At 39.2% G+C, this 19,474-nt stretch overlaps 1 protein-coding gene across 2 annotated transcripts; it reads left to right on the top strand.

The window, feature by feature from the left end:
* Positions 1 to 7,781: 7,781 nt before the first annotated feature.
* On the top strand, positions 7,782 to 17,677 carry FAM9B (family with sequence similarity 9 member B). Of its 2 annotated transcripts, none has more exons than XM_055268641.1 (9): positions 7,782 to 8,061; positions 8,816 to 8,932; positions 9,432 to 9,552; positions 9,732 to 9,763; positions 11,518 to 11,617; positions 12,460 to 12,568; positions 13,947 to 14,045; positions 16,319 to 16,418; positions 16,523 to 17,677. In XM_055268641.1, exons 2-8 carry the CDS (start codon positions 8,863 to 8,865, stop codon positions 16,385 to 16,387), a joined length of 600 nt encoding a protein of 199 aa, XP_055124616.1. In that variant the 5' UTR covers positions 7,782 to 8,061; positions 8,816 to 8,862; the 3' UTR covers positions 16,388 to 16,418; positions 16,523 to 17,677. The 2 variants fall into 2 exon arrangements, with proteins under 2 accessions (XP_055124616.1, XP_055124615.1); XM_055268640.1 differs by having other exon boundaries at positions 7,800 to 8,008; positions 8,822 to 8,932; positions 16,523 to 16,869.
* The last annotated feature ends 1,797 nt before the right edge of the window (positions 17,678 to 19,474 follow it).

Raw genomic sequence — 19,474 nt, 5'->3', positions numbered from 1 at the left:
AATGTAGCTCAAAGGCAGTAGTATGTATGAGGAGCCCAATCTCTGTGGCCTGTTTAACAGATGCCAGCAGTATTTCTCAATGTCAGAAACTCATTCACACTGGATGGCTTTCTAACTGATTGTGACACATGAAGCGTGTTTATCAGAGCCCAGCGTGTTTAATGCTGTGGAAATAAAAACCACGTTGCTACTACTATTTAACCTTTATACATGACTCAGGTTGTTGAAGAGATCATTCAAGACAAAAAGAGTTTTTGTTGTAAGACCCAAATATTTAATACATTATAAGGCAATGAGTTATAATGAAGCTTGGTGGTTCCCTGCTAGGGAACTTTTGGGTATTTATAGGGTAATTTTTAAATTGTCTTGATTATTAGAGGATTGCACTGCATCTTATGCAGAGTGAGGTAGTGTCCAACAAATACATTGAACAATGTAGCATGACAATCCAGGTGGCATTTGACATCCAAGTAAGTGAAAAACTGTTCATAATTATCAGCAGCTACAAATAAATACTTTTATGTAAAGCAAAAATATTTTCCCCACAATTTTAATATACATTGGATTTTTCCAAGATTGTAACTCTTATATAATTTGAGGGTAGACTGTACACTGTTTTGTTCATGAGTTTACCAAGAGTATTTCTCCATTTTGAAAGATCAAGTCCACCATATGCCATTCATGGTGATTGAGTTGCCCATAAAAAGTAGCTGAAGTCAGCCTGAATTGGTAACTGCTGTATTCATGATGACTCTGTGTCTATATGCAAGAATCAGATATTTACAACACGTTTTTAATATAGACATGTCAGAGAATTTTACATTGAAGTACATATTAGTGTCCTTTTAAATTTCACTTTTGTTAGACCATGTTCTTAATGTTGTTGAAAGTTATATTTACAAATTTATATTATTTCTCAGTTTCCTGTAAAATGTGAGCAATGCATTTTAGGAAATGGAAAAGTAGCCAACTTTCCAATAGATAACTATGAACTCCACACAACATACTTCAAATGTCAAGACAGTGTTGTATTGGACAAAAGATGGACACACGGACAGACAGAAGAAACCGAGTACACAAATGTCGTCATACAAATGTCATCAGTTGGGTTTTAGACAAACATGCAAAGAAAAAATGGAGAAAAGACTGCCTTTTCAACAAATGATGCTGAAACAATTGAGCACTTATTTACCAAAAAAAGTTACTTCACCTAAACCTCACACCATATACAAAACTCAAAATAGATCACAGATCTAAATGTAACATGTAAAATTATAATGGAAAATTTTCATGACATGAGATTAGGCAAAGATGTCTTTGATATGACACCAAAAGTATGATCTAAAAAGAAAAAAGTAATAAATTGAACTTCACCAAAATTGAAAACTTCTGCTGTGTGAAGAAATCACAAATACAATAAAAAATGTTTGCAAATCAAATGGTCTAGAAAATATGGAATACAGTAGAGATGAAAGAGGAGGGTATTACTGCTGATGGGGGTTTCCTAAGTCAAACAATTGTGTGTGAGCTTAATGTGTGTGGGATGAAGTCTGAGATCTCCTTGCCTGAATGGGAAGCCTGTATTACAGATTGGAAGTGGGAATGGGAATGATGTTTTTAGATGACACTGATGGGTGTAGCTTTTTCTTGCATGATTGTCAAATAATCATGGAGTAGAGGGGATTGAGTTAGTGTATGACCCAACCCCCTCATTTATTGCTAAGTTTATGGATGGTGACGTCTTGGTTGATATCATTTGGCTGATTAGTGTCTGAGTGTGGTCCAGTCTCAGGCTCCTACTTCTGATACAGCAGCTTCTCCATAGTATCTGTGACTTAGCCCAAAATGTACCCATAGTTACTGTTTTCAAGAGGTCTCAGCCAGACAATGGCTGTCTGGGGAGTCATTAAAACTGTTGAACTGACATTCTTTCTTCAGCATAATACTACCATATGCTGATCAATAAGGTAGGTGTTGAAAACTGATATAGTTTAGCCAAATTGTGATGGGAACACAACTTTTTCCAGTTACCCCCCTGTAGTAGGTAGAATAATGGCCTCTCAAAGATGTCTAGATCCTAATTCCCGGAATCTGTGACAATATTAGTTTACATGGCAAAGGAGAATCAGTATTGGACATGGAACCAAGGTTGCCAATTAGCTAATCTTAAATGGGGGAAATTATTCTGGATTACCTGGGTGGGTCTAATGTGATCACAAGGGTCCTTAAAGGAAACAATGAGAATCAGAAGACGGAATCAGTGAGCTGGCAGCATGAGAACGAATCGGCATGATGTTGCTGGCTTTAATGATGGAAATTGGGGCCATAAGCCAAGGAGTGTAGGAAGCCTCTAAAAGCTGGAAAAGGCAAGGAACTGATTCTCCTCTGGAGACTTCAGAAGGAACCGGCCCTACTGATACCTTGGATTTCGCTAAGTGAGATAAATTTGGGATTGCTAAGAGCCAGAACAGTAAGATAATCCATCTTTATTGTTTATGACACTCACTTTGTTGTAATTTGTTACAGCAGCAGTGGGAAACTAATAGACTACTGCATTCATCAGAATTAACTTCTGAAGGTTTTAGAAATACTTTTTCTTTGTCTCTCTTTTTCCTTTTTTCTCTTTATTTGTTTCTTACATAAGCAAGAAATGCATATAGAAAAATTAGGAAATATAAGTAAACAAGAATATATTATAAAATGTATCTGAAATTCCTACACCCAGGGATGGCGAGATGTATCATTCTAGTGTTTATTGTTCCGTGTTTCTTCCTGTGCTGATATAGAGATAAAAGACATGCCATGCATACATCTGCATGTTTTCACCCATGCACATTCATATCCATGCACACGAATGCACGCACATGTGCACATGCCCACACACAAGCATGCACTCTTGCAAGTGTGTAAGCATTCGTACACACATACCAAAGTTAGGATCCTGGCCCCGTAATTGATTTTTAACAACGTTGGGTATTCAGAAAACCTACATGCCCCTCATATTTTAGAGATTTGCCACCTTTAAGAATGTTTAGAAGAATGTGCCCTAGCTGCTGAAGGTACTTTCATAAGCATTTTGATCAATGATAGTGTGGATGTACTATATGTATAGCATCTCATGTAACTTGGAGGACAAAGAAGTGTTCATTTACATTATGCCATCTAAGTTCTATTACTTTGTAGTCATACTTGATAAAGAGTTTTTGTTGACTTCTGAGTTCCATTCTCTGTAGTAACCTGCGATTGTGCAGGGAGACAGCACATCAGAAACTCCATCGTGTTAACAAGGAATTATGGAGACCTTCAGGGATTACATAAAGACACTAATTCACTTAAAATATACAGACCAGTGTTGTCTGCACATAATTTAGAAAGGAGCTAGCCTCTACTATACAAATCAGGAAGCTGTTTTTCCAGGCCGAGAAAAAAGTTTTTTTTTTTTTAAACTAGCAGGCCAGAATGCTGTACCAACGTCTCTCTGGGAGGCCCAGGCAATTATTTGCAACCTTGTCTTTCATTAGCATAGTGCAGAGCATTTAGGACTCATAAAAATACCACTTAGCAGAATGATGCAAGTTCAAGTACTCTGTGAGTTGTGGCTTTTTCGTTATTATTTTTCTGTTTTAAAGATAAAAAGCTACATTAATTTCCATTTTGTTGGATCCAATATGGTCAGTGTACACTGATTGCTCCATATTATACAGATACCTGCGAAACTGTTCTGGACCTTCAGATGTAGTTTAATGGGGAATATGACTTCCCAGATAACTGCAATATAAGGCAAATTTCCCATGACAGATAAAAGCTCTAAATGGGTTGCAAAGAGAAAGAGTGTCTCACATATTTAAAAGCACTTGGTGAACGGCTACATTAAAGAGGAAACATTTAGGGTAGGTTTGAAATTCTGATAGGATTTGTCTGCCTAGGAAGGAACATTAATAATATCAGAGGTATGTGGGGTAAAGTTTGGTTTTCCTGGAGAGCAGTCAAATAAAAGGAGAGCCATGTGACAAAACTGAAACGTGTTTGAAGTCCTAATCTGGAGGTCTTTGGAGGTTGGCATTTGGAAAATGCTAACCTACCTTTGTTCCAGTTTGCAACATTTGTGCTTTGTGAAGAACTCGACTTTGTGTCTGATACGGTTTGGCTCTGCTTCCCCACCTAAGTCTCATGTCAAATTGTAATCCTCATGTTGGAGGAGGGGCCTGGTGGGAGGTGATTGGATCCTGGGGTCAGACTTCCCCCTTGCTGTTTTTGTGATAGTGAGTTCTCACGAGATCTGGTTGTTTAAAAGTGTGTAGCACCAGGCCAGGCGCGGTGGCTCACGCTTGTAATCCCAGCACTTTGGGAGGCCGAGGCGGGAGGATCAAGAGGTCAGGAGATCGAGACCGTGATGAAACCCCGTCTCTACTAAAAATACAAAAAATTAGCCAGGCGTGGTGGCGGGCGCTTGTAGTCCCAGCTACTCGGAGAGGCTGAGGCAGGAGAATGGCGTGAACCCGGGAAGCGGAGCTTGCAGTGAGCCGAGATTGCGCCACTGCACTCCAGCCTGGGCGACAGAGCGAGACTCCGTCTCAAAAAAAAAAAAAAAAAAAAAAAGTGTGTAGCACCTTCCCCTTCACTCTCTTACTCCTGCTCCGCCATGTGAAGATGTTACCTGCTTCCCCTTCACCTTCCACCATAATTGTAAGTTTCCTGGGGCCTCCCCAGCCAAGCTTGCTGTACAGCCTGTGGAACTGTGAGTCAGTTAAACCTCTTGTCTTCATAAATTACCCAGTCTTGGTTCTTTATAGCAATTTGAGAATGGACTAATACAGTGTCCAAGCCACTCATTAGTCTGGTACATCATTTTCCCTGACCCCCTTCCTCCTGGACCAGGTCACAACATCTTTATACCTCTGTTTTTCTGTATCTGGATATAATAATTTCTTTTAAATTATGTTTTAATTTAATTTCCCTATAATCTAATTCCTTAATACATTTAGATTGTTTTAATAAAACAAATGCTAGTTTGCACACAAAGATAAATGAAATGTTAAAGCATGATACAAATATTCTTATTGGGAAAGTATTCATATCAAAGGAATATAAAACATAGAAAATATAAAGAAAATCTTTCTGAGATTTTGAACTTAGCCTTCTCAGATTCCTACTAACTGCAACCAGATTTAGGCTCCCTTTATACCAAAACCAAACAAACTAACAAGAAAAGACAATACGAAAGAAAGATAGAATTTTGAAGCACTCTCAAAGCCTTCAAGGAGACATTGTTAAAGTTTCATTTTAAGAACTGTGAAGAAAAGTAAAAGGAGTTTATGTTATTTAATCTGTAGAAAAGTAGCTGAGGTATTCAGTACAATATCATGGGCCAAGACTCAACTCATTCTCTGAGTGTGCATAGCTTCTAGGGCACGAATTCAAAATGATCTAGAACTTAAAACAGCCTGAAACAGCTCTAAGGTGGTTTTTCCAGTGCTCTGGGCAACAGTTTCCAGACCACAGCTCCCTTTCTGTCCTCTCAAATACGACACTATTATGCTTTAATGCACCAGAATGGAACATTACCTTCCATGCTTTACTCATACTGAATGTGAAAAATATATCATGTGAACATTTATTTTAAGTTATGAAGATACTTTGAAGATCATTTAGTGCTGGCTTTCATATTAAACAAACAAACAAAAAACCAGGCCAGGCACAGTGGTTCATGCCTGTAATCCCAGCACTTTGGCAGGCCGAGGCAGACAGATCACTTGAGGTCAGGAGTTCGAGACCAGCCTGGCCAACGTAGTGAAACCCTGTCTCTACTGAAAATACAAAATTAGCCTGGCTTGGTGGCGGGCGCCTGTAATCCCAGCTACTCTGGAGGCTGAGGCAGGAGAATCGCTTGAACTCAGGAAGCGGAGGTTGCAGTGAGCCGAGATCCCGCCACTGCACTCCAGCCTGGGCAACAAGAGCAAAACTCCATTTCAAAAAAACAACAAACATCACACACACACACACACACACATTTACATGCAGGTATGTACACACACAACAACAACAAGAAAACTTTTCTCCTATTTGCTAATGTAAGTCTTTCTAATATTTTAATCTTTTGGGAAACTGTAGGTAGAATAGAAGATAGTAACGGCCAAGGAAGTACTATAGGATGTGGTGAGGGTTCATTGGTTGAAAGTGAAAGAAAATGCTCACTCTACTGCCAAGAGAGCAATTTCAGATACTATGCCTGTGTCCAAGACAAGACATTTGTATTTGGTCTCTCCTGGACAGACAGAGCTTAAACTGTCATATCACTGTTCATTTTCATTGATTGTTTTACTTTTATTTTCTACGGTTTTGGGTTTAGGCGTGTTGATGCTGTGTTAAGCACAAAATGATTTGTGTGAGATTGTCAGAGTAGATTGTGCCCTTCTCTTGTTCAGTGTACTCTGCCTTTAGTTTATTCATTTATTTTTTGCATTATTTTACATTTGTGAGATATCAATTCTCAGATCCATATTTTCCTTTTCTTCATATTTTTCTGATATGTACTTTTTGTATCATTTTGTTTAATTCCATTCTTACATACAGCATATACTTAGGTTTTTATTTTGATCCAAGTTGGAAGTCATTTCCTTTAGAATGCGAGTTTATCTCATTCATATTTCTTGCTCAACAGATTCACTTGGTCTTAATTCTGTTCCTTTATGTTATGTTATAGTCTCTGTAGTATTTTCTTTATTTTCCAACTTTTACTACAGGATTTGTATGCTTTGTGTGTGCTCTTTTTGGTTATATAGGTATTTAAGGCTGTGGATTAGTTTTCCTGATGACTGCCTTTATAATTTCAATAGTATAATGAAACTCTATATGTTGATTTACAAACTTTAGACAATATTTATTCACTCCCAACTCCGAAACAACTCTCTCCCTATTACAGGGGACTGGAGGTGGGAAAAAGCTGAGTTAATGATAAGTATTAAGGCATTAATTTGTGGGTGAAGGTTGTGGCATATGTCTGGATAAGTCTGGAGTATGAAGGTTTGTGGGCAAGTCTGGGGCATGGGGATGAGAAAGAAAAGTAGTGAGGAAACAAAAAAGGTTATGGGCTGGGCACGGTGGCTCACGCCTGTAATCCCAGCACTTTGGGAGGCCAAGGCATGCGGATCAACTGAGGTCAGGAGTTCGAGACTAGCCTGGACAACATGGTGAAACCCTGTCTCTACCAAATATGCAATAATAATAATAATAATAATAATAACAGGGCGTGGTGTCGGGCTCCTGTAATCCCAGCACCTCGGGAGGCTGAGGCAGGAGAATCGCTTGAACCTGGGAAGCAGAGATTGCAGTGAGCTGAGATCTTGCCACTGCACTCCAGCCTGGGCGATAGAGCGAGACTCAGTCTCAAAAACAAACAAAAACGATAAAAGCACAATCCATTGATTAAAAAGGACGCAGCTGGGCATGCTGGAAGCACACAGGGCATGGGAGGGAGCCTGGGCTCCACCCACAGGGTGATGGCCATTCTAGCCAAAGGGGCAGGGGTGGCTGGAACAAGCCCCAGGGTGAGGTTCTAGGTCCCGTCCACTTGGCCTCCATCCCAAGTCCTTGTGTCCCTCCCCAGGAGGAGAAGCTGAAAGATTGTGGGGACAGAGGCCCCAAAGGGCCACCCCCACCCCAGTCCACAGCAACCACGGGCTGTCACTTAGGGGAAGGGGGAGGGCGTGCCAGCAGGGGGCCTGGCCCCACACAGCCCGTCACACGCATGTGCACTGAGCCGGCCAATCAGCGAGGAGCGCAGGAAGTCCTGCCTGCAGCTCTCACGAGAACTGAGGACCCGTTTTCTTTTCTTTTTCTTTTTTTGTTTGTTTGTTTGTTTGTTTGTTTTTTGAGACGAAGTCTGGCTCTTGCCGCCTAGGCTGCAGTGCAGTGGCAAGATCTGGGCTCACTGCAACCTCCACCTCCCGGGTTCAAGCAATTCTCCTGCCTCAGCCTCCTGAGAGGACCCGTTTTCTAAGAGATCGTAGTGGTGTCGTTGTCTTTAGGTTCTTTGAGGGCACCACATCAGGGGTCCCTCAGGTGAAGCACTCGCGGTGGGGAGGCGGGAACGCAGGCACGAGGCCCTCTGGGAACCAGGGTGTGAAGCGCTGGGCAGCCCGCTGACCTGTGAGGAAATGGCCCTGGCGTCGTCGCCTGGGGCCTGGGTCAGGGCAAGGCCCTGAGGGTGGGCTGGGGTGGGCCAGGGCAGGGAGGGAGCTGGAGCTGCCTGGGTGATCGCTAGGGCCCGGGAGGGTCCTGGGGGCTTGTGCGTGTGTTGAGGGGAGGGGCCGAAGGTGGGGAGAAGTGGGGGTGGGGCGGGGGTGTTGTGGGCGACAGTCTGAGTGGGGCCCTCCTGCCCGGCCGCCTGTCAGGACAGGACACTTGGGGTCACCGGGGGTCCCCTGTGTGTCCAGGCAGGCGAGTGGCAGTGCAGCCCCTGACATTCCCCTGGAGGTGGCTGGGGAGATCCTGTGTCACCCAGCGGCCTTCCCAGCCACATGGGGTCCCTGGGTGACTCAGAGGTAGGGCTGAGTTCTGTCCCAAAGGCGTGGCGAGGATCCCGCAGAGGCCGTGGAGTTCAGGTGTGAGGGGCAGCTGTGAGCTTTGCAGCCAGCCCCGGGGACGGGCTGGACGGGCTGGACGGGCCAGGACAGGAGGGGACACTGGCATCTTTTCCGTCCCCTCCTGCTCCAGGGCGGACCAGTCCCACCCTTCTTGAACCTGTGATCCCAATGGCTTTCCTTTCCGATGTCAGGTTTCCTTAGCTTCCTTAGTGTGTCTTTGCGCTCACCAGGTTCAGGGATCGCCTCTAGCTTCCCAGGACAGCCAGCCACGGATCCTATGGGCAGGAGGACTGCCAAGGCCCAGCTGAAGGCTCAATTTATGGCGGCCCGGGGGAAGAAGCATGCAGGTAAATACAGCCCAAGGGGACCCGGAAGAAGGTGCACGCCCAAGAGGACGGTCTGTCTGCTTTCTGTGCTAGGGGCACAGGGACAGCCCGAGGCCCCAGGCCCCAGGCCCCTTTGTGGCTCTGGAGTCCATTGTGCACGTGCTAAGATGCGCCAGGTTTTCAAAGCAGGCTCAAGAGCCTTAGGCTTCCGGTGGAAGGCTCCCCCCTCATAGAAGTGTTACAGATGCTCTCAGAGCAGCTCTTCTCCATGGGTGCAGTCCTGACATCCAAGGGGTCTGACCTGTAGTACGTTGTTTACTAGAATTTGAACCCGAAGGGCTTCCAAAGTCCCTCGATAAAATGGTCAGGAGCCGGTGATAACATGTATACCTCTGCTTTAAAGCTTTAATTGGCAGAGAGCAAAAAAAAAAAAAGTCTACAACTAGTACATTTCTCCACAAAAAATGTCCACAGCAGCATCTTCCTCTAAAAAAGGTTTGTCTTTTAAATTTTAATGCAGGAAAGGATCCAGTCAGTGATGAATGTGAGGAAAGAAACCGTTTTACAGAAACAAGGGAGGAAGATGTAACTGATGAGCATGGGGAAGGAGAACCTTTTGCTGAAACAGATGAGCACACAGGGTAAATTGTTTAAGTCACTTTTGCCTGTCGGATAGGGTCTTTTAGGGAAAGTCAGTTTTGAATCATGTCATCACTGTTCTATTCTATGCAGAACATTTCACATAAGACATTTCTTTTCCCAACAAACATGGCATTTTGTGTAGTATTTTGTGAAAATTTTGATGTAACTTTTTTTACAGGGCTAATACCAAGAAGCCGGAAGATACTGCAGGTATGTTTTAGGAGTAGTTTATGAAAATTGTTTTCAGTCATGCAACTCTTGCAGTAAGTTATATGAATTAGTGGACGACAAGACTGTCTTAAATGGCTTCTCATATGTAGCATTTAACATACATATTTAATGTAATCTATTTGATAAGTTTTTCTTACCTTTTTGATTGTTGATGTGGAATGTGAGAATGCTTCTAATAATGGTGAAGAGAGATGGATGGCTTTTCTTTCATACATGTGGAAATTTAATTGTTTGGAGAAAATTAGAGGACACTGGAGGAGAAACAGCTCTATTCGTTCCTTTTAGTGTACACAGATTAAGTCATATATCAGTGGTGTTTTTTAGCTTTTACTTTAAGTTTGGGGGTACATGTGCAGGTTTGTTATATAGATAAATTGCATGTCACAGGGTTTTGGTATACAGATTATTTTGTCACCCAGTTTATAAGCATAGTACCTGATGGGTGGTTTTCGATCCTCACCCTCCTCCTGCCCTCCACCCTCAAGTAGGCCCAGGTGTCTGTTGTTCACGTCTTACTGTCCGTATGTACTCAGAGTTTTTAATATGAGTTTTTCATGTTCCTAATTTAGCTGTTCTATCGTCACAGCTTTCTGATTTTGTTTTTTTAAAGTACAAGAGAAAATTGAATTTTCTAAAATCACTTTCTATTATTATTCCAGTAATAAACTGTGTAGTAGAAAAGGACGACTTTTCTACCTAGTGAGAAACATGTAATTGGATCCAAAAACTCATAAACTTTATATTGTTGTGTGAAATATTAGTTACACTGTTATAGGACCATATTTTCAAAAAAGTTTGAGAAAATTTCTGTAGAGATGATGGAGACAATACTCTTATTTTTAAAAAGCTCAATTCAGTTTTCAGCTCTTCTCCAGCGATGATTCATACAAGCAGTATATTTGGAAAGCTTGGTGACAAAGTGCTGGTTTTGTGAGCTGCCTAATACATTGGGCGTTATAGATGGAGACTGTATGTAAAAAATATTTGTATTGTGGTACAAATCTTTTATGATTGCTGAAAATTATTCTTAGCAATTGATGGTAGATCTCTGATGTGAAACCATGTTTAGGAAAGCATTCCTTGCAGTATTACAGTTTTCTGAAACACAGCACTATGGGTACAAATGTCCCATAAAAAGCTCCAAGAAAATATTTCAAAAGTGTTTTTGAATGTATTTCTTTACCTAAACCTAAATTTTTATACTCATGGCCATTGCTCCTTTTATTAAAATACAGTTAATAGCATCAATCACTAGATTGCTTAAAAATGCTTTTCTTACTGTGTATTGTTTCTACCCTTTTGATGGTTTTATTATATAAGATACTTTTTTGTGTGCTTTACATAATGAATTGTGCAGTATTTCATGGAAACATCTCCTTTGAATTGTAGGACATTTTATAAATGTAGAAATTAAAGTCTGTGCTTATAACTCTTTCTGCACATTTAAAAAATAGAGACTTTTAATTATTTGCTTTTTTTCATCATCTGTCAATTAAGTGATTTTCAGTTATACCAATTGGAATTGAAATACGAATGTTAATACCTGAAAGGTTTTACAGAAAATAAGTGAGTAAATCTTGCTTTTTGAAATGATCTTTGAATTTTATATTTTAAATATCCTTCTGATATTGCTGAACCATAATGTCCCATATTGATATCAGTATATGCAAAGAAACCACTTTTCAACATTAACTTTTAATCCATTTTCATTTACTATCTAACTGACATTAAAGAGGATCTTACTGCAAAAAGAAAAAGGATGAAAATGGATAAAGCTTGCAGCAAAACAAAGAACAAAAGTAAACATGCTTTGAGAAAAAAACAACTTAAAAGGTATGACTGTTGGCTTTTTTGCATAATAATATTTATATCATTTATTTGTATTTGTTGGTGCAAATAATTTCAAAAACTATCCTGTACATATTGGCGTCTCTAGTGAACAACATATTTTACTTGATTGTTCTCTAAGCAGGTAAGTTTCTTTAGTTTTATAACCTCAGTTTAACAGAATTAAGAGATATTACCTAGAAGCCAATGAAGATGACCTCTTTTTGCCTTCCAGATAAAAATAGTCTTCCTGTGAAATTAATGTTTATCCATTTCTAGAAATATGGTAGTTGCATATAAGATAAATGTTCTCAATGTTTAAGTCTGCAGATCCTTAACGATGCTCAATTATGTAGAAAGGGATAACCTTATGTTATAAATAGGTTATCTATTTTAGTTAAATTGTTTTCACTATTTCTTTTACAAAATCATTGGTGTGCCAAAGTGGAGAAATAGTTAAGTATTTCTTTTGGGAAATCTTACGGGATGAATGGCTATGATATTCTTGAACCTACTTATGAGAACCCATATGTTATTCAGTAAGAGGAAATGGAAAGTAAACTGCTCTTAGAGAAAATGAATGTTTCTGGGAAAGTTATAGTGCAGTAAACCCTCCTTTGTCTTCAGCAGGTAAAGAATGTAAGATAGCTGCTCTAGTAGTCAGGAAGGAAGGAATCCTTTCAAAATGAGAGTAACTCATTTCACCTTTTTCCAAAAAGAAGATTTCAGCTGCTATTACTCCCTTGCTACTTTATAGTATAAATTACGTCAAGTCAGTTTGGGTTTGAATAGGATTAATTTTTCATCTCTCTATGACGTATGACCGTGTTACTTATTATGTGTTACAGGCAGAAACGTGATTATATACATTCTCTGAAGTTGCTAAATGTCCTTGAAGAATACATCAGAGACGAGCAGAAAGAGGAAGACGAAGAAGAGGGAGAAGAAGAACTAATTGTTGGTATCAGGCTTAGCTTTGTGTATAACCTGTTGTATCAGTGTCTCAGGTGGTAATAGTTCATGCAGAAATCCAGCAAAGAAGGAAGAGCACAGGAGCCCAGAGAGGGGGGCCCGTTAGTGAACTAATGGACTAGGGGAATATAATTGCCACGCAGCATTAGGGGTCCAACTGAAGTCAGCATCATAACGATGAAGAAGTTAAAGTGAGCCCAGTTGGCATATTTGTGCAAGCGCAGCTGTAGGGTTGGAATTCCCTGGGTCGGGGTGTAGCCGAGCAGACTGATAGAGGGAGAGTTGGGCAGGGAATAGATGGAGGGATGGGGATATGATGACTGGCTGTGGAATTTCAGCTGGGACTGAGTTACCTGAGCACGTGGGGGTGGGCGATGGGCAGTAAAAAGTGCTCCATTCAGTGGGTGTCAGGTCCCAACAGACTGCTGAGCTGTAGTACTGAAGTGAGTGACCTACAATGGCAGGGAGGTAGTGGCTGTATGTTGGGAAGATGGAGAAACAGCTGAGTACAGTGGTCAAGGGCTGGGACTATGCATCCACACTGCTTGGGATCCAACTCCAGCTTGACCATTGCTAGCTCAGAAACCACGGAAAAATTATTTATCTCTGTGCTAGCTCAGAAACCGTGAGCAAATTATTTATGTCAGCTTGACCATTGCTAGCTCGGAAACCATGGGCAAATTATCTTATCTACGAAAGGAGACATGGTAAGAGTACCTACGTCAGAGTTGTTTGGAGGATCAAAGGGTTTCTGTGTAACGGGTTTATTTAAGTCTTTCAGGATGTGATCTGACCCATGGTTGCTCTTTATCATTGCTATTATTAATATTACATAGGTGTTGAAGTCATTGGGAATGACAAAATCTAGGGGATGACTGTGTGAGTGAGTGCCACGTAGAGGAGAGGAGAACACTGTTGTTGGAGATTAGGTCGAGGTGCAGAAAGGCAATCACTATTGGAAGATTCATCTATGTGCATATTGAAATGACCAAGATTTAATACGTGCTTAAAATCTTAGAAAGAATGTTTCTTAGTTAATTTCTGTATAGATCTTACCTATCTGTGGTCAACAAATTATAGGAAGGTTCATCAAATACATTGGAAATCAAGAATTAGGACATACGTGTTGAACATGTAAAAGTAAGAAAGTTCTTTACTTAATGACTGATAAAAAAGGTTAATACATCATTTTAGCATGTGATTGGTGAACACAGTTGTTTAAAATTGGTCCTAAATGTTGTCTAAAAGAAAGTGTTCAGAAGTATCGACTTAAAGAGTATTCCTTTAAAGCTAATGCAGAATCATGTTTTGTAAGTATTAAAATTTACCCAATTTTTATCACTATTTTGTTTTGGGATTCTAGAAAATATTTCAAGAACAACAGAAGAGGTGGCAACAATATAGAAGTGTTAGGAGAGAGAGGCTGAAAGAGATGAAGCTGCTACGTGACCACTTCATAAAGGTCTGTTCTGTTTGATAACATAATACATTATAAAATACAACATGTGCATAATAGAAGACAGTCTGCTTGTTTCTGAATGTATGGAAAGACATTTGATTATACATTTTAAATTACTTAGCATTTTCACTTTGAATGTATTGTTCCAGTTATAATTGGTAAATGTATTTTTAGGATTCATGAATAGTTTGTGGGAGTTATTTAGAACAGAAAAAGGTAAATTGGAAATTTTGCCTAGAAATACACATCTTATGTATAAGATTGACACTTTATTAACACATTAACCTATTTATGCTGGAGGTTGCAAATTTTCTTTGTGTGGGAAAAATCAGACCTTGGCCATGACCTTGAGCAGTAGGATATATATGATTCCCACAAGCTTAGCGTTCCAATAATGGAACACTAAGCATAAATGGGTTTTAATGAAGATTTTATTTTCAGTTTTCAGGACATCAATGACAAATCTATGGTGGAAGGCAAGAAGTCCATAAATCCTTTCTGGATGACTTTTTTACTTGTGTTGTTTCAAGAGTTTTAGTTAAATAGGAAGTAGGCAAGCGTAACTACTGTGTGTCTCTTTTATTTCTTGCTGAAATACAGGAGTGTTTTATGGCATATTCACTTACAAAATTATTAGTAATGGTTTTAGATGACAATTTGTAATCATAAGAGATGGTTCGGATGTATAACAGAATGGGAAAGCCAGCAGATTATTAACACGTGAATTGCGAATTATCTGCTGTGGTACAGCACATTAGCAAATTATCATCAGACAATGACCTCTTCTTCATGTAGATGTAGATAATTTAGGAAGCAATGGAATCCTTTTTTGGGAGATCTGGTATTCTTTTTAATAACCTTGGAAAAGACGTGTTCATATGTCACTCCTCTACACTAACTGAGATGTGTTAAATAAACTGGGAAAAGAGTTTGAAAATAAAATTTTCAAGCAACTTGAGGATTATCTATACACAAACAGTTATTTAAATAGAAGTTACAAGTAGAGAACACGTTGCTATAATGTTCCCCAGATACCATTTATTAATTGGTATGAACTTGAGACTAGAAGTTTTCCCGTCAGTGTTAATGTTTCATGTTACCACTTAGGGTAGGAACTTTGCTATCATCTTGGACTCAGAATTCTGAGTCCCTTATCCTTCCCATATAGTTATCATGAGGCAAGTTTTACCTCTGCAATGGTCCTTTAATTTCTTTCTTTAAATTCCCACTGCGGCTACCCTAGTCCAAGACCTCATTCTTCCTTACTTGTACTATTAAACTCTTTTCTGAGTTCTCTCTTCTCTTCTGAGCCATCCTTCATTGACTGGCAATATTATCTTTCTAAAACCCTTCTCTTCCTAAAATGCTTCCCAACCCTTCCGTCTTCCCAGCCTGTCAGTGACGCCCCGTCTCAGTTCTTAGATATTCAGAGACTCTCCCCTTTACATGACCCCCTCTTAGGCTTATTTTGCCGCCCCCTGTCTTTCCTCCCACTTCTCCAGGTTGACCGCCTTCCCTGAAGGAACTCACCGTTACTCCCATGCTTTGCTCATGCTCTTCCCTCACAATGCTTTTACAATCTTTTTTTGTCTGATTGAAACCTTTTGCCAACTAAATCAACATCAGTCTCCATTTTTGGCTACATGTCCGAGTGAGTTGCCCTTCCATAGCAGTTACACAAGTTTTGTATTACTTTTTTTTTATTTGTGCATTTGCTCATGTCACAGAAATACGGAAGATTGTGTATTCATTTTTTACATCTTCCTCAGCATTAACATACAACATTTTAGGGAGTAGGAACTGTTGAACTATTTGTTGAGTAAAGAGTATGTATTTCAAACACAGTTACGTTTTCTCTAACTTGATGAGGTCATATCACTGACCATTTTATCCCTTCAATGGAAACCATGTTATGTAGGCTATTGCTGATAATACATGGGTCACTACCTGCTGAAAAAAAATATAGTATTTCATGATATAAGCCTGCTCGTCTTTTTCTGTCTTTGCTGCATCTTGACCTTAAGATGTTCTTCAACCCATTTTATTTGTACATAACTGTTGGACCTGCTAAAATAATATGTCACTGAAATCTGGCATTAAAAAATTTAAGTGGGTATTTGGAGCTCCATGTATTGATTATAGTTTTTTCTATTTGAAATGAATAACCAGCATCCTTTGAATATTAAAAGCTGTTTCCTTTTGACATTTAATTAACCCTGTTTAAAATGCGAGATGTAAAGTGGTGGTTTGTCAGTGAACTAGACTTTTTCTTGTAGGCTCTTGAGGACTTTGAAGACCAGTGGGACAGAGTTTTTTCCGATGAAGACAGTGAACTTGATAACTAGACATGTTTTTAAATAAAATCATGTCAGAACTGTAAGTAGTGCATATTTAATATTAAAAACTCAGGATTGATGTAGCACTGGAATATTTTATTTGCAGAAATGTGTATCACAGTTACTTAAATTTTTTTGAAACAGCTTTTGGAGGAGTTGACACTTACCCAGTTGTCTCTTCAACCTCTGTTATTCTGATGACTGAAGAAAGAACTTGAACCTATGTTATATGATACAAGCACAGCTTGAGTACAGTAAACTACATGACAGTGTTTTGATAATTCTTGTATAAATCGGTATAGCTCCTCTGTCATTTCTCTGTTAAATGCCAGACCTCGTTTCTATGATCTGTTGAATGAATCCTAGACACTTCTGGGAGAAGGCATCAATTGCACAGTTATGTTTATGGTCAATTAAATTTTAACATTAAAGATAATTTATATTTTGGTTCACCTCTGTGGATCTGTATCAGTTCCAAAAATGTAGAAAGCACGGGCATAGAAAAGTACATTTTTCTCTAATAAAAGAAGACACCAAGCCTGCCGGGTGTGGTGGCTCATGCCTGTAATTCCAGCACTTTGGGAGGCCGAGGCGGGTGGATCACTTGAGGTCAGGAGTTTGAGACCAGCCTGAACAACATGATGAAACCCCATCTCTACTAAAAATACCAAAATTACCCGGGCGTGGTGGCGTGCACCTGTAGTTCCAGCTACTCAGGAGGCTGAGGCAGGAGGATCTCTTGAACCTGGGAGTTGGAGGTTGCAGTGAGCCAAGATTGTGCCACTGCACTCCAGCCTGGGGGACAGAACAAGACTGTGTCTCAGAAAACAAGAAGAAGAAGACAAAAGCTATCTTATCTGTGCATTCTTTTGTATTTACTCATTAGGATAAAGAGGCAATTCCAGTGAAAGTAGGACTTCAAAAAATAGATATACTCTATGGCCGTATCAAAATTATTAAAAGCACCTTACTGTCTGTGTTCTTGAAAAAAAACTATACTACTGTAAATGATTAAGGCAACTGAGCAAGATATATTAATATCAGTGCTGAGCCACTGGCTGGTTTGTGGGTATATCATTTCCACAGACATCAAAATGCCATTTAGTTTGTTTTGGTCCATCATTCAATGATACCTCCCCTTAGCATTGAATGAAAGCATTTTGTTAACATTTATGTATGCTTACAATTATTTCACATCTGTGGCAAGGTAAATTATGTAGAGTGCTTTGTTTATCCAGTTTAATATTCGTGGATTATGTAGAAGTTTAAGTATATGTGCATCTAAAAACTTGAATGATGAATTCGCCTGCCTTTCCTTTTTTTAATGTGCAGTTTTCACATGTAACAACGTATAACAACACGTAAAAAGATTTTTTGCATGTAACAACATGTTAAAAAGATGTACATGTTTTTACATGTTTTTACATGTAAAACAATTGTACATGTTTTTACATGTAAAACAATTGTACATGTTTTTACATGTAAAACAATTGTACATGTTTTTACATGTAAAACAATTGTACATGTTTTTACATGTAAAACAATTGTACATGTTTTTACATGTAAAACAATTGTACATGTTTTACATGTAAAACAATTGTACATGCTTTTACATGTAAAACAATTGTACATGCTTTTACATGTAAAACAATTGTACATGCTTTTACATGTAAAACAATTGTACATGCTTTTACATGTAAAACAATTGTACATGCTTTTACATGTAAAACAATTTTACATGCTTTTACATGTAAAACAATTTTACATGCTTTTACATGTAAAACAATTTTACATGTAACAACACGTAAAAAAATAAATGTTCATTTGGAAACACTATTTAGTAAATATGAAATTCAGAATATATATGGAGTAAGTGAAGTAAATGTATTCTTTTGCCAAGTTTCTGAAATTCCATTCATGAATCCTTCAAAACACAATACTCCCATTGGAAGGAGAGGAGTGACTTCCTCTCATTTTTCCTTGTGCTATTTATGTTAATTGGCCCCTATATACCACTCATCTTTTCTAGGTTTTCCAAGTTTAAGAAAAAAAACAAGTTCATTCAGATTGTGTTTTTCTGCCTGCAGTCACGTATACAGCAATAAGTGAGTCCCTATGGGGAGCATTTAATTCCTAAAGTTTGCATTTTCATAAAGGATTTTCCTTTTACCCAAAGCGTGTGTTGGTACTACTAAGTACTATTAAGTACTACTTCAAGTTTCTAAAAAGATCCTTATTTGAGATCTCTTTCAGTAGTTACAGAGCCAAAATAAGCACCACAGAGGTCCATGTGTGAGTTCTGTTGTACATCCTGGGTTATCTGACTACTATTTACTCTATAGTGGAAGGACAAGAAAGAGGCCACAATGTACTTAATGATGGAACAGTTGATATTTATGCCACCCCTTACTACCTCAAATGAGTAACTGTGTACTTGAAGTCATATTATTTTTAGAGACCATGTGTCGCTCTGGCCCAGCCAGAATGCAGTGGTATGATCATAGCTCATTGCAACCTTGACCTTCTGGGCTCAAGTGATCCTCTCATCTCAGCCTTCAGAGTGGCTGGTACCATAGGTGTGTGCACCACACCCAACTTATATATATTTATAATATATAGATTATAGATATCTATAGCATAATTATATAATATATAATAATACAAATTATATATATATATATATATATATATATATATATATATATACACACACACACATTTTTTCTTTCTAGAGATGAAGCCTCCCTGCATTGTCCAGGCCAGTCTCAAATTCCTGCCCTCCAGTGATCCTCCTGCCTTGGCCTCCTAAATTGCTGGGATTGTAGGCATGAGCCACTGATCCTGGCTGCGTTATCTCACTCCTATGTGGAATCTAAAACAGTTGAACTCGCAGAATCAGAGAATAGAATAGTGGTTTCCAGGAGCTGGGGGAAGTGGAAGGTTGGGGAGATGTTGGCCAAAGGGTATAAGATTTCAGTTCCACAGGAGGAGTAAGTTCAAGAGCTCTATTGTAAAACACTGTGACAACAGCTAATGATAACATTGTATTTTTAAAGATTGCTAAGAGGGTAGATTTTAAGAGTTCTCACCACAAAG

The sequence above is a fragment of the Symphalangus syndactylus genome, chromosome X, assembly GCF_028878055.3.
Source record: "Symphalangus syndactylus isolate Jambi chromosome X, NHGRI_mSymSyn1-v2.1_pri, whole genome shotgun sequence".
Classification (NCBI taxonomy): Eukaryota; Metazoa; Chordata; class Mammalia; order Primates; family Hylobatidae; genus Symphalangus; species Symphalangus syndactylus.
The sequence above is the reverse complement of the archived record's forward strand: the minus strand, read 5'-3'. Positions and strand labels throughout refer to the sequence as shown.